The sequence below is a fragment of the Pipistrellus hanaki genome, assembly GCF_964339955.1.
Source record: "Pipistrellus hanaki genome assembly, chromosome: 6".
Classification (NCBI taxonomy): Eukaryota; Metazoa; Chordata; class Mammalia; order Chiroptera; family Vespertilionidae; genus Pipistrellus; species Pipistrellus hanaki.
The window spans coordinates 88,261,799-88,289,735 of record NC_140508.1 but is presented as its reverse complement, the minus strand read 5'-3'; the positions used below and the strand labels follow the sequence as shown (position 1 = coordinate 88,289,735).

The 27,937-nt window shown below is 49.3% G+C and overlaps 1 protein-coding gene across 2 annotated transcripts in view; it reads left to right on the top strand.

Moving 5' to 3' along the window:
• The first annotated feature begins 343 nt into the window (after positions 1-343).
• The window catches only part of LAMA3 (laminin subunit alpha 3), a 134,507-nt gene continuing 106,913 nt past the window's right edge, over positions 344-27,937 (top strand). For both annotated transcript variants that reach the window (XM_084888236.1, XM_084888235.1), the window contains exons 1-7: positions 344-740; positions 16,743-16,895; positions 20,100-20,217; positions 20,861-20,979; positions 22,617-22,787; positions 24,842-24,933; positions 25,655-25,770. In XM_084888236.1, coding sequence (XP_084744362.1) covers positions 462-740; positions 16,743-16,895; positions 20,100-20,217; positions 20,861-20,979; positions 22,617-22,787; positions 24,842-24,933; positions 25,655-25,770 — 1,048 coding nt within the window. In that variant the 5' untranslated portion in view covers positions 344-461. The remainder of the gene's footprint in view (positions 741-16,742; positions 16,896-20,099; positions 20,218-20,860; positions 20,980-22,616; positions 22,788-24,841; positions 24,934-25,654; positions 25,771-27,937) is intronic.

The window sequence follows — 27,937 nt, the reverse complement described above, 5'->3', positions numbered from 1 at the left end:
ACTCCTGTGGTGAGATTGTGCACGAGGCCCCTTCTCTGCTGCCACCCAGGTAGGTCCCGGCCTCGCCGCCGTCGCCTCCTCCTCCTCCTCCTCCTCCTCCTCCTCCTCCTCCTCCTCCTCCTCCTCCTCCCCCTCCTCCTCCTTCCCCTCCCCCTCCCCCTCCCCCCCGCCCCCCCAGGTGCGGGGCCGCGGGGCCGCCGGTGCCCAGGGCGAAGGCAGGTCTGCCTGCTCTGCCGCGGGAAGTGGGAGCGGTCCGCCCGGAGCCGCCAGGGAGCCGGCCGGGCACGCCCCTCCCTCCCGCCCGCCCGCCCGCGAGGTCGCTGCGCCCCGCGCTCCGAAGGCGAAGGCGCGGCAGTTCCCGGTCCGCAGGGCCCGCTCCGCCGCCGCCCCACCCGGAGGAGCCGCCCGCCGCTCCCCACCGAGCCCCTCGCGGGCGCCAGGGCCAGGCCGTGCGCCGCGGGATGGCTGCGGGGGCGCGGGCTCCGGGCGGGGTCCCGCCGCCCGTCCGGCTGCTGCTGCTGCTGCCCGCCCTGCGCGCCTCCGCCGCGGAGCCCCCGGGCCCGGAGCGCCCGGCGCCGCGCAGCCTGCACCCGCCCTACTTCAACCTGGCGGGGGCGGCGCGCATCTGGGCCACCGCCACCTGCGGGGAGCCGGAGCCCGGGGGCGCGCGGCCGCGGCCCGAGCTCTACTGCAAGCTGGTGCGGGGGCCCGCCGCCCCGGGCCGTGGCCACCCCATCCAGGTGAGGCGGGCGGGCGCGCTGTCCCGCCGGGGTCCCCGGGAGCTCGCCCGGGCCCGCGCGGCCAGGCGGGGTGGGACGGCGCGGGGTGACGCGCCCCGGCTCGGCGAGCACCCAGGGGTGCGGGCGTGCGGTCCAGTCTGCCCCCGTCCGCCCGCCCCCAGGCAGCTCGCGGCCAGGCCCGAGTCCCCCAGCGCATCCCCTTCAAAGCGCTTCAAACCCCCTTTCCGAGGAGAAGGGGCTTCGGAGTGAATGTTAAGACAGAAAGTTGGGGTCCTATCAGTCGTTCCTCCGAGGAGAGCGCGTCACCCTCCGGGGTCAAACAGGGCTTAACGGGGACGCAGGTGTGCCCATGGAGCTGGCCGTGCTCATCAGCGCCTGGACGTGGTCAGGTCCGTCCACGGAGCCTCCTGGCAGCGCGGGGGCTGGGTCAGGGGAGGGGGTGGGCGTGGGGGGAGCTGGGTCAGGGGCGGGGGTGGGGGTATCTGGGTGGGGGGAGCTGGGTCAAGGGCGGGGGTGGGGGTGGGGGGAGCTGGGTCAGGGCCGGGGTGGGCGTGGGGGGAGCTGGGTCAGGGCCGGGGTGGGCGTGGGGGGAGCTGGGTCAGGGGCGGGGGTGGGCGTGGGGGGAGCTGGGTCAGGGGCGGGGGTGGGGGTGGGGGGAGCTGGGTCAGGGGCGGGGGTGGGCGTGGGGGGAGCTGGGTCAGGGCCGGGGTGGGCGTGGGGGGAGCTGGGTCAGGGGCGGGGTGGGGGGAGCTGGGTCAGGGGCGGGGGTGGGGGTATCTGGGTGGGGGGAGCTGGGTCAGGGGCAGGGGTGGGCGTGGGGGGAGCTGGGTCAAGGGCGGTGGGAGCTGAGTCAGGGGCAGGGGTGGGGGGAATCTGGGTCGGGGGTGGGAGTGGGGGGAGCTGGGTCAGGGGCGCAGGCGCGCAGGCTCAGAAACTCGCCCCTGTCCTGATCCCAGAGCCACTCACACTGACCGGAACCAGGAGCAGGAGCAGGGATGTGGAGTAATTTGGAGCTTGTGTCCCAAAGCGAACCATGTCACTGAGAGTTGTAGGAATTTTTGACGGAGCACGTGTATACATGACAAGCTGTTGAACATGCAGTACATGTTTGTTTGTAAATTATATGCATGTATCACTTTATTATGTATTATGTGTCCTTAAAACACGCAGAAATAGAAACTTAAAAGAAAAAGAACGAGGACGAAAATGCTTCTTATTTTATTGATTCAAAGGTCAAAATAATTTTGCTTTCTTTAAATATTTGTGGTTGTGTTCACCTATTTATACATATACAAACATACAAAAGTCATCATAGATGTAATGATTTTTGAACAAGTTTAGATGAGCATTTATGATACGATTCAAAGTTGTTTTATTTTAATACTTGACTTCAATTGTCACCCCTGAAAAGATACTGGAAAAATATGTAGATTCAAATGGAAGAACTGAATTGACCGAGCTCCAGAACCAACTCCATGACTTAGGAAGTCCGATGCCCAATGAAAATGGGGAGTCCCTGGTCAAAATCATTAAGGATTTCGAGGTGGTGACAGAGAGCAGGGAAGTAAGCGGGAGGACTTTAAAAGCGGGGCCCTGTGTGGCTGCCCAGGCCTCAGGCTGCCTGAGCATGCTACATCCTGGTACTCATAGTTCTGCCCCATCCTTCTTAAAATTATCTTAAAATGTTGTAAAGGAGAAACATGCCAGAAAATGCCTGCTTTTCAAGAAAGGTGTTGTGTTTTAATATTTCAAACAATAGATTTGAAATGCATTGCAGGTCCTCTTTTGGAAAACATGAGACTATGTTAAAATTTTCTGTTTGCTTGTTTTCAAAATGTGCAGCTATGGGAATTTTTAGAGCAACGGTTCCGTGCTTTTGTAACAAAAACAAATGAAGTATTTCCAAACATCTATTTTTCAAAGCTGCTCTTTCCAAGGCATGCATTTCCCCTTCTTTCTGTCATTGCAAATGGGGTTTACTGACCCTGTAGCTATAGCACGTCCTTTGTGGCTGATGTCTGATACTGGCCTTGGCTTTTCACATAATTGCTGATCAAATTGTGATGTGCTTCCCGGTGCTTCTCCTTATTGATTTGATATTTATTTTAATGAACTTTATTGTTGATAGTTTTATAGATATCTCCTCTTTTCCCCTCCTTTACCTCATCCTCCCAGTCCCCACCCCTCACCCCCACTCCCCATATCTTCACTACCCTATTGCCCATGCCCATGGGCTAAGCCTGTAACTATATAAGTTCTTGGGTTTATCTCTTCTCTTCCCCCAACCCCACATCGAGGTATGTCAGTCTGGTCCATGCCTCCCTGCTTCGGGTCTTATTTTATTGGTCGATTCATTCTACTCATTATTCCACAAATAAGTGAGACCGTGTGATATTTGTCTTTCTCTGAATGGCTTATTTCACTTAGCACAATATTTTCCAGGTCCATCTGTGCTGTCCTAAAGATCCCTCTTTTTTTTTTTATAGCTGCATAGTATTCCTTGTGTAAATGTCCCACCGCCCTTTTATCCACTCATCTGCTGATGGGCACTTGGGCTGTTTTCAAATCTTAGCTATTGTAAATAATGCTGCTATGAACATAGGGGTGCATACATTCATTCTGATTGGAGTTTTAAGCTTTTTAGGATATACTCCCAGAGGTGAGATCTGAGTCAAATGGAAGTTCCATTTTTAATTATTTGAGGAAACTCCACACTGTTTTCCAGTGACTGCACCAGTCTGCATTCCCACCAGCAGTGCACGAGAGTCTCTTTTCTCCACATCCTCACCAGCACTTGTCGTTTGTTGATTTTTTGATGATAGTCATTCTGACAGGTGTGAGGTGGTATCTCATCGTGGTTTTAATATGCATCTCTTTGATGATCAGTGACTTAGAGCATGTTTTCATATGTATCTTAGCATCTGTATGTCCTCTTTGGAGAAATGTCTTTTCAGGTCTTCTGCCCGTTTTTTAAATTGGATTGTTGGCTTCCCTTGATTGAGTTGTATGAGTATATACTTTGGCTGTTACCCCTTATCAGGTGTATCATTGGCAAATATGTTCTCCCATGCAGTGGGTTCTATTTTCATTTTGATGGTGGTTTCTTTTGCTATGCAGAATCCTTTTATTTTGATGTAGTCCCATTTGTTTATTTTCTCCTTAGTTTCCTTTGCTTTAGGAGATATATCCATAAAATATTGCTACATGTATGAGATTTATTGCATACTAGGGAGGGGTCCCTTAGCCTGGCTGAACCTGGCAGCCCGACATTCCCCTGAGGGACGCAGCAGAGCTGGAATGGTAGGTAGCCCGGGAGGAGCCCCGGCCGGGCCTGGCACAGCTCCGTTGCTGCTCATCCCGGCCTGCTGCACCTGCCATTCCCGATGCTGCAGCTGCACTTGGCAGCCATGAGCTTGACTTCTGGCTGAGCAGCACTCCTGCTGTGGGAGCGTACGAACACCAGGGACAGCTCCTGTGTTGAGCGTCTGCCCCCTGGTGGTCAGTGCATGTCATAGCGACTGGTTGTTCTGGTCAGTTGTAACAGTCGTGTAGGCTTTTATATATATATATAGAATATATATAAATGCCTTACATTTAAGCCTTTTATCCATTTTGAGTTTATCTTGCATATGGTGTAAGTTGGTCTAGTTTCATCTATTTGCATGTGTCAGTCTGGTTTTCCCAGCACCATTTGTTGAAGAGACTGTCTACTCCATTGTGTTTCTTGCCTTTTTGTCAAATATTAACACACTAGAGGTCCGGTGCATGAATTCGTGCACATGTGGGGTCTGGCCAGCCCAGCCCCAACGGGTGGATCGGAGCCAGGCCTTTCAGGAGAAGGAGATAGTGGGAGGATGGCCGGTCAGCTCCACCCCTGATTGGTTTGGAGGGGGGTGATCAGGGGTGGAGCTAGCTAGGGGGAGGGGCTGTGGGCAGTGGGCCAGCTGGCCCTGATCAGGGTGGAGGGGTGATCAGGGGTGGGAGAGGCTTTTCAGGGGAGGGGTCTGCCAGGGGGAGGGACTGTGGGAAGTTAGCTGCCAGCCCCACCCCCGACCGGGCCAGTTCGCTGGCTATCATGGGCGCCATAGCAACCGGTATTTCTGGTTGTTTCGGCGTTCCTGTCATTGGCTTTTTATAAATAGCGATTGTGGACCAGTAGTTCTATTGCTAGTTTTACCTGGTGGCCAGATAAGTTTCTATTGAACGACTACAAAAAATGTTTTACATAAATGTTAAAGGCAAGCTTTAAAATTAAATACCCACTGCATTTTGAAGTTATTTGTTACATGTTCTTACAAGCTAATATCTTTTTAAAGTATGATACTTTGTAAAACACTGTGTAATATGAAGGGAGAATTCTCTTGTTGCATCCACAATGTGTTCCTTGATGGTAATGGTGTGGGTCAATTTCTGGAGTCTCTGTTCTAATTAATCCGTTGGTTTATATGCCTGTTCCTGTGCAAGTACCAGGCTGTTTTGGTTACAATGGCTTTGTAGTATAGTTTGATATCTGGTGTTGTCCTACTTCATTCTTCTTTCCCAAGATTGCTGCAGCTATTCAGGGTCTCTTATGGTTCCACACACATTTCTGAAGTATTTGTTCTAGCTCTGTGAAACATAACTTTGGTATTTAATAGGGATTGCATTGAATCTATAGATTGCTTTGGTTAGTATAAATATTTAAATGATGTTAATTCCTCCAATCCATGAACATGGTATATGTTTCCATTTGTTTATATCTTCCTCTATTTCTTTTTTTAAATGTCCTATAGTTTTCCAAGTACATGTCTTTTTTCCTTCTTGGTTAAGTTTATTCCTGTCTTTTATCCTTCTTGGTTAAGTTTATGCTTAGGTATCCTTTTGTTGTTGTTGTTGCAATGGTAAATGGGATTGCTTTTTTAGTTTCTCTTTTTTTTTAAACTATTTTTTTCAATATGTAAACTAAATCTAATACCAGGCTATAGATACAAAATAATTAACCATTTATATGCAATAAATATTAATAGTTTAAGAAAAACGATTTTAAATATAATAATGGGACTGCAGGAGGTTGGTTCCAAGGGCGAGTCTGGCCCATCTTGTCCAGTCTCGCCCTGCTGACCAACTTCTAATTAATTTCCTTTCAATGTGCATAAATCCATGCACAGGGCACTAGTTTATTATATTTAAAATATTTTTTTTCTTGAAATATTAATGTTTATTGCATGTAACATTATATTTAAAATAATTTTCTTGAAACATTAGAGAAACTATTTCCTCAAAAAATTAAAAATAGTTTCTCTTTCTGAGAGTTTATTATTGGTGTATAAAAAATGCCATTGATTTCTGGATGTTGATTTTGTATCCTGCTACCTTGCCGAATTCATTTAAGTCTAGTAGTGTCCCAGTGGAGTTTTTAGGCTCTTCTATGAACCATATCATGTCATCTGCAAATAATGACAGTTATACTTCCTCCTTTCCAATTTGGATGCCTTTTAGCTCTCCTTCTGTCTGATGGTTGTGGCTAGCACTGCCAGGGCTATGTTGAATAAGACTGGTGAAAGCGGTCATCCCTGTCTTGTAGCTGTTCTTAGGGGAAATGGTTTTATTTTTTTGCCTATTACTATTATGATGGCTGTAGATTTGTCATAAATGGCCTTTATTATGTTGAAGTATGATCCCTCCATTCCCACTTTACTGAGAATTTTTTATCAAAAAAGGGTGCTGGATTTTGTCAAATTCTTTTCCTGCATCTATTGATATGATCCTGTGGTTTTTATCTTTCAGTTTGTTTATGTGATGTGTCACAGTTATCAATTTGAGGATATTATAACCACCCTTGCATCCCTGGAATAAACCCCACTTGATCGTGGTGTATGATCTCTTTAATGTATTGCTGAATCCGATTTGCTAATATTTTGTTGAGAATTTTACCATCTATGTTCATCAGGGATATTGGCTTGTACTTTTCTTTCTTTGTATTATCTTTATCTGGTTTTGGGATTAGTATAATGCTGACTTCATAGAAAGAGCTCAGAAGTATTCATTCCGCTTGAATTTTTTGGAATAGTTTGAGGAGGATAGGTGTTAGTCCTTGGAATGTTTGGTAAAATTCTCCTATAAATCCATCTGGTCCAGGACTTTTATTTGCTGGATGTTTTTAAGTGACTGCTTCAATTTCATTTGTTGTTATTGGCCTATTCAGGTTTTCTGATTCTTTCTGATTGAGTTTTGGAAGATTGTATGTTTCTAGGAATTTTTCCACTTCACCCAGGTTGTCCAGTTTGTTGGCATAGAGTTGTTCATAGTATTTTCTTACAATCCTTTGTGTTTCTGTTGTGTCCGTTGTTATATCACCTCTTTCATTGACTGTAATGGTGTGGGTCGATTTCTGGGGTCTCTGTTCTAACCATTGGTCTATATGCCTGTTCCTGTGCCCGTATGTATTTGGGTTCTCTCTTTGTTTCTTCATGAGTCTGGCTAGGAGTTCATCAATCTTGTTTATCTTTTCAAAGAACCAACTATTGGATTTATTGATCTTTTGTACTGTTTTTAGTCTCTATGTCATTTATTTCTGCTCTGATCTTTATTATTTCCTTCCTTTCACTTCCTCTGGGCTTTTCTTGCTGTTCTCTTTGCAATTCATTAAGTTTTTGGGTCAGATAGTTTATTTATACTTTTTGTTGTTTCTTAGGTAAGTCTGTAGTGCTATGAACTTCCCTCTCAGGACTGCTTTCACCGTGTCCCATAGGTTTTGGGTGGTTTTGTGTTCATTTTCATTTGTTTCCAGGACGTTTTTAATTTCTTGCTTGATTTCACTGTAACCCATTTATTGTTTAATAACATGCTATTGAACCTCCATATATTTGAGTGTTGTTTTTTTCTTAATTGTAGTTGATTTCTATCTTCATGCCGTTGTGATCTGAGAAGATGTTTGGTATGATATCAATCTTCTTGAATTTGTATAAACTTGTTTGTGCCCTAACATGTGTTCTCTCTTTGAGAATGTTCCATGTGCACTTGAGAAGAATGTATATTCTGTTGCTTTGGGGTGAAATGTTCTGTAAATAGTGGTCAGAGCCACCTGATTTAGCGTGTCACTTAAGGCCCTGATTTCCTTGCTAAGTTTTTGTCTGGAAGATCTACCCAGTGATGTCAGTGGGGTGTTGAATTCCCCTAATATGACTGCATTGCTGTTAATCTCTCTCTTAAAATCCACTAAGAGTTTTCTGTGTACATGGTGCTCCTAATTGGGTGCACATATGTTTTTTGTTGGATCATTCCCTGTAGTATTATGAAGTGGACTTTGTCTCTCATTATGGCCTTTGTTTCGAAGTCTGTTTTGTCTGGTGTGAGTATTGCTACCCCAGCTTTGTTTCCCTTCCCATTTGCATGGAACATTTTTCCATCCCTTCAGGCTGTGTGTCTTTGTTCTGAGGTGGGTGTCTTGTAGAGAGCAGATATGTGGGTCATGTTTTCTTATCCATTCAGTCACCCTACATCTTTTGTTTGGAGTATTTAATCCATTACATTTAAGGTTATTATCGATAGGTATTTATTCCCACTTTTATTTTCTTTGTGCCTGTGATCCTCTCTCTTTTTCTCCTCCTCCTCCTCCTCCTCCTCCTCCTCCTCCTCCTCCTCCTCCTCCTCCTTCTTCTTTTTAATATATTTTATTGATTTTTTACAGAGAGGAAGGGAGAGGGATAGAGAGTCAGAAACATCAATGAGAGAGAAACATCGACCAGCTGCCTCTTGCACACCCCCCACTGGGGATGTGCCCACAACCAAGGTACATGCCCTTGACTGGGATCGAACCCAGGACCCTTCAGTCCACAGGCTGACACTCCATCCACTGAACCACACCGGTTTCGGCATCTCCTTTTCTTCTTGTTAAAGCAGTCCCTTTAGCTTTTCTTGCATTGCTGATTTGGTGGTAATGTACTTTTTTTTTGGTCCAGAAAGCTTTTTTATTTCACTTTAAATTTTATTTTATTCTATCTTTTAAAAAATATTTTTCTATTGATTTCAGAGAGGACAGGAGGGTGGGTGGAGAGATAGAAATATCAATGACGAGAGAGAATCATTGATCTGCTGCCTCCTGCACGCCCCACACTGGGGAAATTAAGCCTGCAACCCAGGTGTGTGCCCTTGACCGAAATCAAACCTGGGACCCTTTAGTCCACAGGCCAATGCTCTGTCCACTGAGCAAAACCAGCTAGGACTCATTTAAATTTTAAATGATAGCCTCACTTGGATTTAAGCCCTTGCTTTTCATTAGAGTTTTTCATGTTGCTCCCTTCTGATCTGAAGTCCTTCTATTGAGAACTCAGTGGACATTTCAAAGGGAACTCCTTGGTAGGCTTGTGGACTGGGTGAAGGTCCCTAAGCAATCTGTATATTAAATATCAAAGTGGGTTTTTTATTTTTAAATAAAATAAGTATAAAGAGATGTCAATCTTCCCTTTTTGCTCCACCGGATTACCTGGCACCCAACTTTGGAGAGAACTAGTCTGATTTGGGGAGACTTGGTGCCAGCAGAAGGAAGAAATCGGAGAGTTTTCAAGGGGCTCTTCTTACGCAGATTTGCCTGGGAACAGGCCACCCCTCATTTCCCCATCTGGCCTTTCTGTTGTGTTCACAGTGTGATAGTTCTGTTTTGAAGGTCCAGAAAAGCCACGTTTCCTGCTATTGACTGAGTTTCCAGAACAGGGCATTGACCTGGGTCCCATCCTAGGCAGTGAGAAGGGACCGTGTTTCTAGGCCAGGGGGTAGCCTGCAGGACAGAGGCCACCTGGTATTGTCGTGTGCTTCCCTGCAGATGGGAGGGGACCAGGGCTCTGCTGCTAGTGCTTTCCTCCCTCGTCCCAGAGGTGTGGGAAGGGTCCTGGTTGTTGATGTTGGAGGTTCTCACGTAATGAGAAGTGTGTCAGAGACCAGAGGGGAAGCCAAGCCAGAGTCCAGGCTGTGAGACGCTGGGAGGGCCCCGTGTGGGCAGCTGCTCCTGCACACCTGCCTTTCAGAGGGGTGAGGGGTGTGGGCGATGCGATGGATGGGAGGGCAGAGGGATGCCGATTTCTCAACTGGTTGTGCCTGGATGTAGTTAGGGGCTGTTCCTGTGCAGCTCGATGTGGGAAATGGGCAGAGTTAACTGGAATAGTTGTATTTCTTTGAGCTTTCTAAAAATACATCTTTGAGACCAGCCAGGGTTTAGAATTTTAGGTCAGAAAGATTTTGAAGAAAAAAAAAAGTGAAAAATGAATGAAGTACCATCTTAGAATAAAACCCGAGTTTATGGTCCTGATTCTATAATAACAATGCTGATACTTAAATGGTAGCACATGTCAACAGGCAGCGTGCTTTAAAGTCTGAATGTTGTTTGTTGAGTGAAAAATATTCACTGCTTTCTCTGGACTTACTCTTCATGAAATAAGACTGTAACTGTGAGGGCTCAGACATTAAGTTTTTGTTGTTCGATTGCTCTTTGATTCAGGGATTCTGACTGTCTGGTTGCAGCAGTATCCCCATAGCTTAGGACAAAGCCTGGAACAATGTAGGTAGGTGCTTGGAAACATGGAGTGACAGGGTGGTGGCGTGCAGGTGCGGGGAAAGACTGTGAAGAAGTGGAGGTGTGTCTGAAGCATAGCCGTGTGCCTGGTTCAGGTTGGCACAAACACTAGACTCACACGGAGTGAAATGCACTATCTGCCAAACATAGGATCTCGATTTTGTGCATTACAGTTCAACATCTTTTTAAAATATATCTTTATTGATTTCAGAGAGGAAGGAAGAGAGAGAAACATCAATGACGAGAGAGAGTCATTGGTCAGCTGCCTCTTGCACTGGGGATCAAGCCTGCAACCTGGACAGGTGCCCTGAGTGGAATTGAACCATGACCTCCTGGTTCACAGGTCAACTCTCAACCACTGAACCACATCGGCTGGGCTCAACATCTCTTGTATATTCCTTGATTACACTTGGACATGGCTTATGCGTGTGTATCAGAGAAGCACACACACAGGAGTTGTGGCTAACAGTGCGAGTGCTTGCACAGAGAGCCCTGCTGTGTTTGTGTAACGTGGACTAGTGGCGTAAACAGGAAACTGCTTGCTTCATGGAGGTGCAGTTTATAGGACTATCGAGAATCAGAACCAGTTGTTAACGTCAACAGGCCTTTTCCTTTGAGAAAGGGATGTGGAAATCTTGGGCAAGGACCGGAAATCTAGGATTCTTACTATGCCCATTGATGTATTTCTAACAATGATTAATGGTAGGAGTTATTTTGAGACGCCAAGCAAATGACTACCGCCATTTAAGGACGAATGACCCTTAAAAACAAAAAGCTGCCAAAACTGGTTTGGCTCAGTGGATAGAGCGTCGGCCTGCAGACTGAAAGGTCCCAGGTTCGATTCCGGTCAAGGGCATGTACCTTGGTTGCGGGCACATCCCCAGTGGGGGGTGTGCAAGAGGCAGCTGATTGATGATTCTCTCATCGATGTTTCTAACTCTCTATCCCTCTCTCTTCCTCTCTGTAAAAAATCAATAAAATATATATTTTTAAAAATCAATTTTAAAAAAAGCTGTTCTAACAGCCGTTCTGTATTTGGGACCAGTAGCCAAGGCCCAGCAATGAAAGTTTAGGCACCAGTCGCTGAAGACAAACATTCTCCTTTGAAAAGCCAAATCACTCCCCAGTGAGGAAACCCGGGTCCTGGTTCCCGCCGCTGACGGGTGGTTGGCGCCACCTCACCTCTTTCAGACTGCACTTCTTCATCGTTAAGTTTTGAATATAAACCCCGGAGTGCAAGATTGAGCCAAGTGAAGGTCGTGGGCCAGCCCTGGGCTCCCACCTTCTGCTGTCTCGGTCCCAATGCCTCTGTGATGTGTTTGAGTCACTTCTTTTCTCCGCACTGAGGGATGGGAGCCACTCTGGGGAGTTGTTTTAACCCCCCCTTCAGTGCAGTGTCCTACTCACTGCAGACAGTTTGAAAAAGGTGAGTAAATGAATGGACGTTCAAGCAATAAAAGAGAACTTAGGGCCCAGCCGGTGCAACCTGTAAGCCAGGAGGTCAGGGTTTGATTCCTGGCTGGGCACATGCCTGGGTTGGGGGCTCTGGGGGCGTGCAGAAGGCAGCCGACCGATGATTCTCTCTCTCTCTCTCTCTCCCTCTCTCTCTCTCTCTCCTCTCTCTCTCTCCTTCCTTTCTCTGAAATCAATAAAAACATATTATGAAAATTTAAAAGAAAGAGAGAGCTTATGTTAGGGAGTAGTGCTCTACAACTTCTAGTCACTAGAATCTAGTGTCTAGAACAGGCAGTGTTTACATTGTGAATTCAGTTGGAGAGTATGACATATGTGGGGCGTTTAGTTAAGGAGAATCATCAAAAATGTTGGCAACTAGGAGAGGCTGTTTTTCTCATCCTTCTGAGAAAGTGTGGATCGCTCCGTGGCCTCTGGGCGCACATCGGCTTGTCCTCTGGGGCCTCCATTCTTGGAACACAGCTCTTTTTTAGTTAGTTATTTGCACAGTCTTGCCCCGTCCCTATTTGCCCCTTTATTACATGTGCTGTTTCCCATGTGACCGGGCTAACATTAGCTGTAACATAGTTCCGAGCGTGGCCCCTGCCCTGGTTATCTTTCTGTTTCTCGCCTCTGTCTGGTGTAATGTCTGGCAGGGAGTCTGGTCAGCACAGGTTTGCTGCGTGGATGGATGAATAACTACATGCAGAGCTTTCTCTCTCTCTGTCTCCCTTGTTGCTGACTTCTGTCAGTGTTGGTCACACGTTTGTGTATTTATGGTTATTTAAAAATACTGGGCCTCAGGTGCAGTGTTGGGTTATAGACTATGCATGACCCTCAGTTATGGCCCACTTTCGTCATCGGTCCTTGCATGGTCTGCTTTAATATATATGCAGGCAGATGGATGTACAACAGTATAACAAACAGTCATGAACTCCTACCAAAACCCAAACCGGGACCATGATGATAACTTATGCCTAACCATATCGTTTCCCAACTCCCATCTCGGTTTCCTGTAACCTGGGGTAACCATCATCCTGAATCCTTTGTTAATTTTTCCTTTGCTTTACTTTTTTATAACGTTTTTGTTACATCTCTATTCCAAAAAAGTAAGTGCTCTTAGATTTATAAAAAGTATATAGCATGTTTTTTAAACTCATGTTTAATGCTAACACTCACCCATATTGTCTGTGTTATGTGTATTCCTTATTCACTATTCTTCATACACTCACTCATTGTGTGAATATACTAATGTTGATGTCGTCACATTCCTGTGGCTGAAAAATTAGGTTAGTCCCAGGATTTTGCTCTTGTGAACAGGACTGTTATGAATATTCATGAGTACGATGCCATTGGATTTGTGCAAGAGTTTCTTTTTGGGTTACGAGCTTGAGAGTAGAATTTCTGGGACATAGGAAATGTGAATTTTTTACTTTAGGAGGTAATGCCAAAACATTTCCCAACGTCTTTATACCAATTCATACTCCTATCACATTCTTTCCAATACTTGTTATTCTCAAACTTAAAATCTGATCCTCTTGAATGGGTGGAAAATAGGACAGCACTGTGGTCTCCCTGATCAGTAAAGATGGTGATTGTGAACGTATCTTCAAATGTTTATTTTATGTTCATTTTTTAAAAAATTAGCTTTATTGTTGAAAGTGTTACAGATGTCCCCGTTTTTTCCCCTCTGACCCCCCTCCACCCTAAACCCACTCCCTCTTTCTCCCCCTCCCCCATCCCAGGCCTTCACCATACTGTGTCTGTGTCCATGGGTGTGCATATCTGCACACAAGTTACCTGGCTGATCTCTCTTCAGATGTGTATTGCCATCTATTTCCTCTTCTGTAACATGCCTATTCCTTTTTTTGCCCATTTTTCTGTGGAACTGTTTATACTTCTCTCATTGATTTGCAGGAGCTTGGGATATATTTCTTAAATATGTACATATTTTTAGTCCTGACCGGGGATATGTTTATTGATTTTAGAGAGAGTGAGAAACATTGATGTGAGAGCAACATCAAACAATTGGCTCCTGTATGTGCCCCAACTGGGGATCAAACCCCCAACCTAGGAATGTGGCCTGACTAGGAATTGAACCTGCCACCTTTTTGGTGTACAGGTCAATGCTCCAACTCAGGGGTCTTCAAACTACGGCTCGCGGGCCACATGCGGCCCGCAGAGGAGTCTGATCCGGCCCGCCAGGTTTTTTGGGCAGTGAGCGCAGCTGAGGTGTTACAGTAGGAATTAGTAGTTCATATAGTCCGGCCCTCCAGCTCTCTGAGGGTCCGTGATCTGGCCCCCACTTTAAAAAGTTTGAGGACCCCTGCTCCAACTGATGCTCCAATCAACCGAGCCACCTGGCCGGGTGGGACATATTTCTGATGAGAATTCTTTATTGATTTCATGTTCTTTGTTTATGGATTTTTGTGTAACAAACCACCCCAAATTAGTGGCTTTGAACAATGACAAGTTATTTTTTTTCTTCCCACAAGTCTGTGGGTTGACTGGGCTCAGCTGGGTGGTTCTTCTGTTTCATGCAGTTCAGCTGGGGTAACAGTTGCTTTCAGCTGGAAGGCTTCACGAACATGTCACACGCCCTCTTCCATGTGGCCTCTCCTTGTGGTGACCGTGGGCTTCGTCACGGCGTGGTAACTGGGGCAGTTGGACTTCTACCTGGAGGCTGGCTTCCAAGAGGAAGGAAGCAGAGCTTGTCAGTGCTCTCAGGCTTGTGCTGGGAAGTCCAGAGCAATGCCCTTGATGCAACAAAGCAAACAGGAAAGTCCCTCTGGATTAAAGGGGAGAGAAGAGCTCCCCCACTTGGTGGTGAAGTGGCCGGCACCTGGAGAGAAGGGCTGAGGGCAGGGGCACTGGACACTGTCTGCCATTGTGTATTCTTTTAAATTTTTTATTTTTATTGATTTCAGAGAGGAAGGGAGAGGGGGAGAGAGAGAGAGAGAGAGAGAGGGAAACATCAATGGTGAGAGAGAATCACTGATCGGCTGCCTTCTGCATGCCCCACACTGGGGATCGATCCTGCAACCCAGGCATGTGCCCTGACCGGGAATTGAACTGTGATCTCCAGGTTCACAGGTCAACCACTGAGCCACGCTGGCCGGGCTTTCTGTCTGTTCTTTAAGGTGTCTTTGATGAACCAATATTCTTAATTTTAATATAGTCAATATTTTAATTTAACATTATCTTCTTTTATATAATACTTTATGAATCTTGTTTAAGAAAACTTTCCTTACTCCAAATTCACCTTTATTTTTTAATAAGAGACTTTAAAGTTTGATTTCTGACATTTAAGTTCTTAATTTATTTGAAGTTGATTTTTGTTTGTGATTTGAATAGGAACCTGAACTTATTCTTTTTCATTTCATATATATTAGCCCCCCTTTTCCTACTGGCCCCCCGATCACTGAGCTGTTTACTAAGGATTCTAAGGCGCATGGGCCTGTTGTTGGCCTTTCTGCTGTCCCATTGGTCTGTGTGCCTCATCATGTTAATTATAAAAGCTTCACAATAAGCCCTAAAACCTTGAAGGGCACCTTCCTCCTCGTTGATCATCCTCAGCAATACCCACTGTGTTTGTGCAGCGGAGATGCCACTGGTGAAGCCACTTGGATTTTCTTGGTTCTTTGCTGTTTCATATGAATTTTAGAATTACCTCGTGCTCCAAGAGAATCCCTATTGACATTTTTGGGGGGATTGTGTTAACTTTATTGATAAATTTGGGGAAGAATTGACAAGTTTTTGATATTATCTTCCTATTTCAGAAAATTATATCTCCCCCTTAATGTATTTAGATTTTTCCTAATAAAGTTTACAATTTTTTTAGTGTATTGTTACAATTGCTCTATATTATTATTATTATTATTATTATTATTAATTTATTTATTTTTTGGGGGGCCTGGCTTCCATCATTCAGTGTTTTGTTTTTTTTGTGTGTGTTTTTTTAATATATTTTATTGATTTTTACAGAGAGGAAGAGAGAGGGATAGAGAGTTAGAAACATCAATGAGAAAGAATCATCGATCAGCTGCCTCTGGCACACCCCCTACTGGGGATGTGTCCTCAACCAAGGTACATGCCCTTGACCGGAATCGAACCCGGGACCTTTCAGTCTGCAGGCCGACGCTCTATCCACTGAGCCAAACCGGTTTCGGCTCTATTTTATTATTAGTTAACGGGAGGCCCGGCACGAAATTCATGTATGGGGAGGGTCCCTAGGCCTGGCCTGCAGTCAGGGCCTATCTGTGGGGTGACCTGCTGGGTGATCAGGGGGTCCCCACTGGCACCTACCTTGGCCGGCCTGGGGGTCTGTGGGCTGGGGGCAGCTCCTGCATTGAGCATCCTCCCCTAGTGGTCAGTGCACATCATAGCGACTGGTCATTCCACCAGTCGTTCCATAGTTTGGTTGATTTGCATGTTAGGCTTTAATTATATGGGATGTTGTCAGCCACTTACTGTGCCTAATTTATAAATTAAACTTTACCACAGGACATGTAGGAGGCGACAGAGTAGGTTCAGTGCTGTGTTTCAGGCATCCACTGGAGGTCTGGGAGTGTGTCCCCACAGATAAGGGACGACAGTGTACTTACCTCCCCTGAGACTGTGCCCAGTGCCTGACACAGAACTTGCACAAAGGAGGGCATGCCCGGTGAAAGGATTTGCTGGAGCAAAGGATCTTTGCATCCCAAGTACAACAGGCTCTTCTTGAGTGTCAGATGGGACAGGAGCACAGGCTGTGGGAGATGGAAGCTAAGCAGTCTGTACCTGAGACACTCGACACAGGTGCACAGGGCCGGGGGCGGGGGGCGTGGGGCGGGGGGAGAGTGAATGGAAGGAGGGAGCCCGGCTGCTTCCTCAGAATGCATCGCGATGCCTTCACCGGCGGCAACTCTGCTGCACAAAGCCGTCTGCACATTGGTTCTCTTTCGATGAGACAGTTACTTGCACACAAGAAGGAGCTGTTTTCATTTTGTTTTGTCCTCTTCCAGGGGCAGTTCTGCGACTACTGCAACTCTGCAGACCCCAGGAGAGCCCACCCGGCCACCAACGCCATCGACGGGTCCGAGCGCTGGTGGCAGAGCCCGCCCCTCTCCGCGGGCACACGCTACAGCCAGGTGAACGTCACCTTGGATCTGGGGCAGGTGAGTCACCTCCAGCCGGAATGGACTTTCCGCTCATTGGGCAGCTTGTTCCTTCTGGGGAGAAGGAAGCACTCGATGCAGAGAGGACAGAAGGAGCACTGGTTTCTGGGGGATTGGAGCTTCCAGATGCCCTCTGCCCCGCCGGCCGCCCCCAAAAGCTCTGAGCCTGGTTCTGGGATGAGGGCAGCCAGCTAGAGATCTTTAAAGGCCAGCGGATTCATAAAAAGGCACAGTAAACGGACATTTATTTTTTTAGAGAGCCTATTTTCTTCCTTAGCTCAGCTTGAAAACTATTTTATGTTCCTTCCCTTGTGAAACTTTTGTGAGTTTAGGCAGATTTTGGCTTTAAGTCGTGGCAGTTCTCCCAGTCTATTAATGGCAAGCATGTATAAGGAAAGACTGGATTTCTCACAACAGTCCCGAGGGGTCTGTTAATATCGTGGTGAGGAGTCCTCACCCAGAGCCCCCTTCTCTGCCCGCTGTACCCCAGGCGTCCCCCCGACACCCTTCTCCTCTGCCCACTGTACCCCAGTGCGTCCCCCCCACACCCCCTCCTCTGCCCGCTGTACCCCAGTGCGTCCCCCCCACACCCCCTCCTCTGCCCGCTGTACCCAAGTGCATCCCCCCCACACCCCCTCCTCTGCCCGCTGTACCCCGGGCGACCACTGGGCCCTCAGACCTCTGCCCCTTCCACATCCAGCAACCCTGGAGCCCCTCCACATCATCCAACTCCTCCTTTCTTCCTTTCTTCCCGATTCCTCCTCTCCCGCTTCTCATTTCCACGATTCTCTCCACCTTTGCCTTTCACCTTCCATCCTTCCCCTGCATTCCTTCCTTTAGGGAAAACGAAAACCAAATCAAACCACCACTTCTCTGTGGCCCCCGCCAGCCCAGGGCCACGGCTGGTATAGTGGTTGAGAGTGTCGGGCTCCTGCCCGGCTACAGCTGTGCCCCTGGGCCTGGCCCAGGGGGCTTGGATGGGGCAGAGCAGGCTCCATCTCCCCAGGACTCCGCGTCTCTCTCTGTAAACTTGAAGCACCTGATGGAGGAGACTGTGTACCTTCAGCGTTTCTCAGCATCACAGAGTAACCGGAGGGAACGTGGGTCCTGCCTCTGCCTCTCACTCGCTGGTCCTCGCACACCTGTCACCACATGTCATGAGCATGCAGAGTCCCAGGCCTACCTGGAGGTGGAGGCGCAGGCCAGGGCCAGGGAGCCGAGGGCCAGGGAGCCGGGAGCCAGGAGCTGGACGCTCTCTCGGCTTCAGGGCCTGAATTGCCCAGCAGCAGGAGTTCAGGCTGGTCTCCAATAGAGGTCTAGGTGACAGCAATGTGCAGTCAGCCTGGGGCGGAGGGAGAGGGTGCAGGGCCTGGCCAGGTGAGGCGGAGCTCAGGAGGGCACAGCGGCCTCCTGACTGGGGGAGGCCAGGCAGGGAGCCGGGCACAGGGCAGTTGTTTTGCAAATTCCTGTTTCAGACAAGGCATCGCCCAGCGACGCTCAGGCCTGGGCAGGGCTGGACCTGAAAGGGCCTGGTATTCAGGCAGGTGGGGCAGCCCCTGCTTGTCCCGTTAGGATAGGAGGTGTCTGTGGCTTTCACTCAGCCCCTGTGTAAACTCTTGGCTTGGCTCCTCCCCTAAGCCAGCCAGCTCCTCAGTGCTGGACACTTCCTCCTCCCTCCTTCCTCCCTCATCAGTGATGAGAGAGAATCACTGATTGGCTGCCTCCTGCATGCCCCCCACTAGGGATTGAGCCTGCAACCTGGGCCTGTGCTCTGACCAGGAATCGAACCATGAACACCTGGTTCATAGGTTGACACTCAGCCACTGAGCCATGCCAGCCGGGCGAAAGGCACATCATTTTAAATCATTGCGAAGAAGAGAGTAGCTCCACCCTGCGGTGTCACACGCGCGAGTGGCCGTGACTTGCCTGGGACCCCATCATGCCTCGCAGCCACGTGCTGCGGACCAGCTGCAGGTTCCACGCCGCGGAGCCGTCCAGAGGGCTGGCTGTCCGTGCAGATGGGCGAGGAGAACGGGAGCAGCCCTGAGGTCCAGGCACAGGCGGACGGGGCAGGGGACGTTCGGAGAGGAACGCCCTGTCTGAGACCGGTGCCGGACACCGAGAGGCCCTTCAGCGGTATCTTCACGTGGGCCTGGGGAGCAGCGCACATGGGGTCTGCCCGCTGCTGGGTTCGGGATGTGTGCTGTGCTGCTTCCACGGGATCCCACGTTCCCGCAGAGCATGATGGAGCCTCCTGAGCCTCTGGGCTCTTCGTGGATTTGGATGCTCAGGCAGAAAGGGCCCCTGCGGGAGCCGCTGTGTCAGATAGCCCCCAGGACATCACAGCATGGCTGCCCCTCCGGCTGCTGGGACGGGCACTTCCCAGGAGTGGAGGTAGTGGCGCTTGGAGCTTTCTGACATTGTATGACCTCCCCGTGATGAAGGAGGTCACGTGTGCAGGACCCACCAGGCCTGTGCAGAGCTGGTGGTCAGTGAGGAGATGACGGAGGCTCAGGATTCTTCACCTGAAGACAAAGACACGCTACCCTCTCCGGTCACACTCCTCCCCCTCCTCATTCCTGTGAGACCTGATGCAAGCATGCCTGAGAGGGGCTCAGCATAGCACCCAGCACACAGCATGATGAAGTCATAAATCATTAAATAAATGGGATTTTTTGAGGGAATCAAAATTACATTTCTCTGAGTGAGGGCCTTTAAGATGCTGGGTGGGCCCCAGCCAGATTGGCTCGGTAGATAGAGCATCAGCCTACAGACTGAAGGGTCCCAGGTTTGATTCCGGTTAAGGGCACAAGCCTGGCTTTTCGGGCTCTATCTCCAGTAGGAGGCATGCAGGAGGCAGCCGATCCATGATTCTCTCTCATCATGGATGTTTTTCTCTCTCTCCCTCTTCCTTCCTCTGTGAAATCAATAAAAAATAAAAATAAAAAAGGAGGGAAAAGATGCTGGTTGGAATTCCAGGGTGTAAAGATTAAGGTGTGACAAAGGCTAATGTGCAGATTTAAAAAGTGGTCACGTTGGTTTGGACTTGATACTCGTGAGAAACTGCACCAGGCATGGTGTCCAGGAGGCAGGTCTGGGAAAGGTGTGGCTGCAGGTGTTGCTGTGGGAACCAGCATCCCATAGAGACGCTCCGGGTTGTGCACGGACCAGGCTGGAGTAACTGCATCTCCTTTGCTTTCTCAGCTCTTCCATGTGGCCTACGTTTTAATCAAATTTGCCAACTCTCCTCGCCCTGACCTCTGGGTGCTGGAGAGGTCGGTGGACTTTGGCAGCACCTACGCACCTTGGCAGTACTTTGCTCGTAAGTAGCCTTGCCCGCCAGGCTCATTATCTGCAGAGTGAGACCTTGGGGGTCACTGTAAACTCGTCTCCACTGGCTACTTGAGGGCTGGTCAGCTTTAACGTCCGAGGCTAACCCCCAGCAGCCCTCTCTCTCAAGTAGTGCGCATCGTCACGGGAACACGCAGACCTGCAGCTGACCTGCCATTTATGTTAACAGCTCCTGCCCCTGTTTAGGGAGAAGCAGAGTTAGGAACCCAGTTTCGCCGTTAGGGACCCTGCCTTTCACCTAACTCTCCGTGACCCTGTCGTCTTCGCTCACGAAGCGTGTCAGTGTGACGCGCCCTCGGATAAATGGAGCTGGACAGGACTGTCACTTGCAAAGGCCTTGGGATCTCTGTGGATGCTCCTTAGAGGGTGGCGTGTCCATAAGGAGTGAGGACTTGTAACCGCCTCTCCAAACGTGGCCGTTAAAGGTCGAGTGGCCTGAAATGGCCAGTATCTTCTTTCGTGACTAAGACGTCAGTCTAAGCTTTTGTCTAAAATGTTCAGTGCTTGTCTGTTCTCTCCCATCCCTGTATTTTCTTCAGGGAACATGGATTTCTTCAGAGAGTTACGCGAGGTGATGATACTCTGTTTGCCAGTATTGAATGTTTCCTTTCTAGACTCTAAAGCGGACTGTTGGCAGCAGTTCGGGCGGGAGGCCAACAGGGCCGTCACCCGGGACGATGACGTGCTCTGCACCACGGACTACTCGCGGATCGTGCCCCTGGAAAACGGCGAGGTAAGTGGATCCGGGAGGCCGGAAGGATGAGCCCAGAAACGACGTGAGGACATGACATTCTTCACGATCCTGAAAAGGCTCGTTCAAGAAGCTCTGACACCGACCACAACGGGAACCGGTACTTGGGACTAATTGATACAAGGATCACATCGAACATGTGATCAGCAGTTCTCCCTCATCATGGACAAGTTGGGTTGGAAATTCTTTTTATTATTATTATTTTATTACTTAGGTATAGTTGACATCAGAAATTCTCTTTGAGGTCTCTAATTCTTCTCTGGAAGTCAGCATTTCAAATTCAAGACCCATAGGTCTTGAACCCTCTATTCTGTCTTGTTTTTCATTTATTTATTTTTTCTCTCTTTTGAACCCTCTATTCTGGAGGAATATTTAGAAAATGGATTGCCAGCACCCGTCTCCTGGGCACAGATACTCTGAGCTCCTTCTGCCTCCCTCGGATCTCCTGCCAGGGTCCCCATTGGCCAAACCCAACAGAAAGCCGGGGAGCAGGAGACCCTGTTGCAACCCATAAAGGTCAGCCCAGGGCATAAGAAGAGTGAGAAAGGTGGGGAGTGGGGCGTGGCAGGGTGATGGGAGATGCCCAGGTGCCTGAGAGAGTGGCCTCAGAGGTGGGTGCCCTCAGGGAGCTTGGAAGGAAGAGAGGAAGTGAGTTTGCTCGTTTTTAGCAGTTTCCAGGAAGGCTGCACATGGGTGTGGGGGGCACGTGTTCTGCATGTCCTGTGCCAACAGCACTCGGAGCAGCTGTATGCGGGACCCGTCCTGGGTCTCTCATCCCTCCTGCAGGGAGAGCTGGGCTCTGGATTGCTGGTGATTGAGGCGAAGGCCACCCACTGCTTCCCAGACACGTTATCCCAGGAGTGAGAGTGAGGAGAGGGGAGGGTGGCACACATCCCTGGGCAGGTGGGCGCCCTCTGTGGGGACGGGAAGGAGCTGCATTTGCCTTGTGCGGCAGCCACTCTGCTGTGAGGGAAACAGGTGGGGAATCAGAGACGAACCCCAGGGAAACTGAGGCCATCGGAGCTTGAAGTGAGTTTCAAATACACTTCTTCCAGGGGTGCTGGCCTTCCCCTCTTCAGGTGGAACGGTCTTTGTGAGCAGCTTTGCCAGTATCTTACAACGAATGGCTCACTGGTTGTTCGTCTCCTCAAGCTTGAAGATAAAACCCTGGTTTTGTAGACACTTTATCACCTTTACACCAGAGACGTCCTCTTTCAGCCTCCTTTCGATGTTTAGATTAATTGAGCTCTGTTTCTTCCATGCAGCTTGACAACAAGTGGTTTCCTTATATTTACGTATTTTAACATTATACTTTCAACGTGTCACAGCCTGACAGCCCACCATTGCACAGATAGAACTAAGGGTTTGGAAATGAGACTGTAACACCCGAGAGCCCAGTTTAAGGACAGAATGCCAGAATTTGAAGGAGGGGGTGACTAGCAATGATTCCTTTAGACAAAACAAGACACAGGACCACCTACAAACATGTGGTGGCTCAAGGAGACCTAGTGCCTCCGGGCCTGTGAGTTATTTATTTACTTGCAGCTAAGTTTTGATGGAAGGACTTTCCCCCTGTGTGTGCGTGCGTGTGTGTGCGCATGTGTGTGTGGTTATTTTAGGTTGTGGTGTCCTTGATAAACGGTCGTCCAGGTGCAAGAAACTTCACTTTCTCCAACACGCTGCGGGAGTTCACCCAGGCAACAAACATCCGCTTGCGCTTTCTCCGAACCAACACGCTCCTGGGACACCTCATCTCCAAAGCACAGCGGGACCCCACCGTCACCAGGCGGGTGAGTCGTGCTTGGAAGGGCCGGCAGGCAGCATTTTTTAAAGCTCTTTTTGTTTCTGTTTCTTATCGAATTAGTTGTCTTGAACTCTTTCAAGTAATCTTTACAGCCAGGAGCAGTGTAGGTGTAGGCTTGCTCTTGTCTGGATTCTTAGATGTCACTTAGATGTTTGTCATGGAGGAGAAATGATTGCATTCGACGAAGATGAAAGGCCAAAGATGACAGCTGGCCAGTCAGTCTGATGCTATAGCAGAGGCTCCCCAAGTGTCAGAGGCGCACAAAATGGGACTCACATTTTGCTCATGTGACCATAGAATGTGCTCAGCAGGTGGGGTCGGCTCCACAAACTCACTCAGGGAACCGGGTTCTTTTTATTTAAAGGTGCAGCCACTCTGTAGGACCCCAGAGTCCTCCTAGGGATCCCCTGCATCTGATCAGCAGATGTGGGAAGAGGGGGTGGTGGGGAAACCCCTAGGCTCTCAACCTACACAGGTCACTGCCACTGGCCGGGGCTGTGTGTACCTCACCAGATGTAGGGCTGGAGTGGGACCTGGTCAAGTGGAGGAGACATGGGTGTGTGAGCACCAGTGCTCCTCTGTGTGGGTGTCTGGTCTGAGCACCCCTCAGTCTAGTGTCAAGACAGCACCCGTCTCCTGGGCACAGATACTCTGAGCTCCTTCTGCCTCCCTCGGATCTCCTGCCAGGGTCCCCATTGGCCAAACCCAACAGAAAGCCGGGGAGCAGGAGACCCTGTTGCAACCCATAAAGGTCAGCCCAGGGCATAAGAAGAGTGAGAAAGGTGGGGAGTGGGGCGTGGCAGGGTGATGGGAGATGCCCAGGTGCCTGAGAGAGTGGCCTCAGAGGTGGGTGCCCTCAGGGAGCTTGGAAGGAAGAGAGGAAGTGAGTTTGCTCGTTTTTAGCAGTTTCCAGGAAGGCTGCACATGGGTGTGGGGGGCACGTGTTCTGCATGTCCTGTGCCAACAGCACTCGGAGCAGCTGTATGCGGGACCCGTCCTGGGTCTCTCATCCCTCCTGCAGGGAGAGCTGGGCTCTCCGAGAAGCTCTGGCCGGACTTCGTTTCCATTCCTCCGGCGTTGTGAAGCCCTGCTATGAATGGACCTCACCACCCTTTACTTACTTATTTGTGGGTGTGGTGTTTTTTGGGGGAGAGGTTCCAAGATTTGTACTCAAATGTAAGCATATTTTTCTTCACTTAGTGGATGACTTCTCTATTAAGAAACGTTGTTAAAGATTATGTTTTTATTGACTTTAGAGAGAGAATGGGGGAAGGAGAGAGAGATAGAAACATAAATGATGAGAGAGAATCATGGATCAGCTGTCTCTTGTATGCCCCACACGGGGGATTGAGCCTGCAACCCAGGCATGTGTCCTGACCGGAAATCGAAACCTGGATCTCCTGGTTCCTAGGTCAGTGCTCAACTACTGAGCCACACCAACCAGGCTTAATCCCTTTTTAAAAGGATATAGGGTATGTTTCTTTTCCCAAGGCAATTTCCCTCTATTCTTCTAAAGCATTTCATTTTTAAAAAGGTACAAATTCAGCATCATGCTGTTACCTTGCATTGAGGAATGCACGTGTTTCATAGACCAGCGTTTTTCAACCGCTGTTCCGCGGCACACTAGTGTGCCGCGAGATGTTGCCTGGTGTGCCGTAGGTGCAGACAAGACAAGAATTTTATAATTTTTCACTATTTTGTTTACTTAATATTTCATAATAAAGTAATTATAAAATACTTTCTTTGTGCTTATTTGATTCCTATTCAAGAGAATTACTTTATATATAGTCAATATAGGCACAGAGTTAAATTTTTTAACATTTTCTAATGGTGGTGTGCCTCGTGATTTTTTTCATGAAACAAGTGTGCCTTTGCCCAAAAAAGGTTGAAAAACACTGTCATAGACAAGTAACACCCACAGTGGCTCCCGTGGGGTTGAGGTGGGCTCACTGGAGCAGGAAGAGGGGAGCAGGGCCGGCATAGATGCGAGGGAAGGTTTGCTGCTCTTTGTAAGCGGCATGTCTGTTTTCTGTCGCACAGTATTACTACAGCATCAAGGACATCAGCGTCGGCGGGCGCTGTGCGTGCAATGGCCACGCCGACGTGTGCAGTGCAGACAACCCTGAAAAAGTGTGAGTACATCTGCAGCATTGCCAGCTGTGCTGTGAGCCAGTCCCACGTCTCAGTGATGTTTGCGCCCCATTAAGTATCTCTCATCCTACCTCCACCCGCCCTGCCCCCCAGACAGTGCCCCAGGCGGGCACAGCTCACTGATTGGAATTGGCAAGAGAAATAAAACTGGCTTGTCATCTTTGCTTTAATGAGATCGGAGTATACCTGTTCAAATCCTTCAATGGGATCAGGGTATACCTGTTCAAATCCTCCCCCCCTCCTTTTTATTTTGGAAAAATGCACATAGAATTTAAACTCTTTTAAAATATATATACACATTTATTGATTTCAGAGAGGAAGGGTAAGGGAGAGAGAAACATCAGTGAGAATTATTGATGGGCTGCCTCCTGCACGTCCCCGGCTGGGGATCAAGCCCACAACCCGGGCTTGTGTCCTGACAAGGAACCAAACCATGACTTCCTGGTCCTAGGTCGATGCTCAACCCCTGAGCCACGCCAGCTGGGCTCACCCAGTGTTTTAATCTCTCTGAATCTTGTGTCCACGTCTGTAAAATGCACACAATAGCAGGTCGGGGAGACGTGAGTGATGCATGCGGGTGCTTTGTTCCCATGATTGCCAACAAAGCGTTCCTGGGGTGACCCTGACGACTGAGTTTCCCGCCAGGAGCCGCAGACCTTAGTGAGAACCCTCGGTAACCAATGCGCTTCATCTCCTGCCCAGGTTCCGGTGTGAATGCCGCCACCATACCTGTGGGGAGACCTGTGACCGCTGCTGCGCCGGGTACCACCAGAGGCCCTGGCAGCTGGCCACGGCGGGGCACAGCCATGAGTGCGAAGGTGAGCGTGGGGGTGGATGCTGGGGTGAGGCCTGTCTAACACACCCCATCTCTACCTGAGAATCCACACACACCCCCACCTCTACCTGAAGACACACCCAACACCCCCACCTCTACCTGAGGACCCTCCCAACACCCCATCTCTACCTGAGGACACACATAGCACCCCATCTCTACCTGAGGACACACACAGCACCCCCATCTCTACCTGAGGACCTCCCAACACCCCATCTCTACCTGAAGATCTCCCCAACACTCCCATCTCTACCTGAGGACACACCCAACACCCCATCTCTACCTTAGAGCTCACCCAGCACCCCCATCTCTACCTGAGGACACACCCAACACCCCCATCTCTACCTGAGGACCCTCCCAACACCCCCATCTCTATCTCAGGACCCTCCCAACACCCCATCTCTACCTGAGAACACACCCAACACCCCATCTCTACCTTAGAGCTCACCCAACACCCCCATCTCTACCTGAGAACCCACCCAACACCCCATCTCTACCTTAGAGCTCACCCAACACTCCCATCTCTACCTGAGAACACACCCAACACCCCATCTCTACCTGAGGACCCTCCCAACACCCCATCTCTACCTCAGGACCCTCCCAACACCCCATCTCTACCTGAGAACACACCCAACACCCCATCTCTACCTCAGGACCCTCCCAACACCCCATCTCTACCTGAGAACACACCCAACACCCCCATCTTTACCTGAGGACCCCCATCTCTACCCTAGGACCCCCTAACACCCTCATTGTACCTAAAGATCTCCCCAACACTCCCATCTCTACCTGAGGACCCTCCCAACACCCCATCTCTACCTGAGGACCCTCCCAACACCCCCATCTCTACCTCAGGACCCTCCCAACACCCCATCTCTACCTGAGGACACACCCAACACCCCATCTCTACCTCAGGACCCTCCCAACACCCCATCTCTACCTGAGGACACACCCAACACCCCCATCTTTACCTGAGGACCCCCATCTCTACCCTAGGACCCCCTAACACCCTCATTGTACCTAAAGATCTCCCCAACACCCCCATCTCTACCTGAGAACCCACCCAACACCCCCATCTCTACCATAGGACTCCCTAACACCCTATTCTACCTGAGGACCCTTCCAACACCCCCATCTCTACCTCAGGACACACTCAGCACCCCCACCTCTACCTGAGAACCCTCCCAACACCCCCATCTCTACCTGAGGACCCTCCCAACACCCCCATCTCTACCTGAGAACTCACACAGCACCCCCATCTCTACCTGAGGACACACCCAGTACCCCATCTCTACCTGAGGACCCTCCCAACATCCCATCTCTACCTGAGGACACACCCAACACCCCCATCTCTATCTGAGGCCCGTGTTTTCCCTGCTTGTGAAGAGAGGATCAATCTCAGGGTTACAGGTCTTTCTAGTGAAATGAGTAACTCACAGAGTGGAGGTGTGAGAGCCCCACTCCACATTCAGACATAAATGTAAGGACAGAAATAACAATGGCGCAGCAGGTGTGGCTCAGTGGTGGAGCATCGAACTATGAACCAGTAGGTCCTGGTTTGAGTCCCAGTCAGGGCCCATGCCCAGGTTGTGGGCTTGATCCCCAGTAGGGGGCCTGCAGGAGGCATCCAATCGATGTATCTCTCTCATCAATGTTTCTCTCCCTTCCTCTCTCTAAAATCAATAAAAATATATTTTTAAAAAGAAACAAGAGTAATAACCTTTACTATGTGTTAGGTGTTTACTAAACGCAAGGATTGGGCAGAGTGCTTTAACATAAGCTGGCCTCTCTTTTCAACAGTCTAAAATATGATGTAGCCACTATTGCATTTCAATCCTTACCATTTCTTAGGATGTGTTGGAATCCTAACTTCTTTGAGGCCTGAGGCCTGGAGAAGGTGGTGAGATTGGCTGCTAAGCAGAGAGCTGGGCGCATTGAGGGAGCAGTGTGGGTGTGTGACTGGGGGGAACGGGTTAGGGTTAGGGATAGGGATAGGGATAGGGTTACAGACTGGACTTTGTGTAAAAGTCCCCAAGGTTTCCCACTGAGCGTGCCCTGTCCCGGAAGAGGCGGCGCTGCAGCTCCCTAGGCAGCACGTTTGGGGGACTGACTGGGCCTCCCACGGTCACGTGATTCCCCTCGGTGCCCTCTGC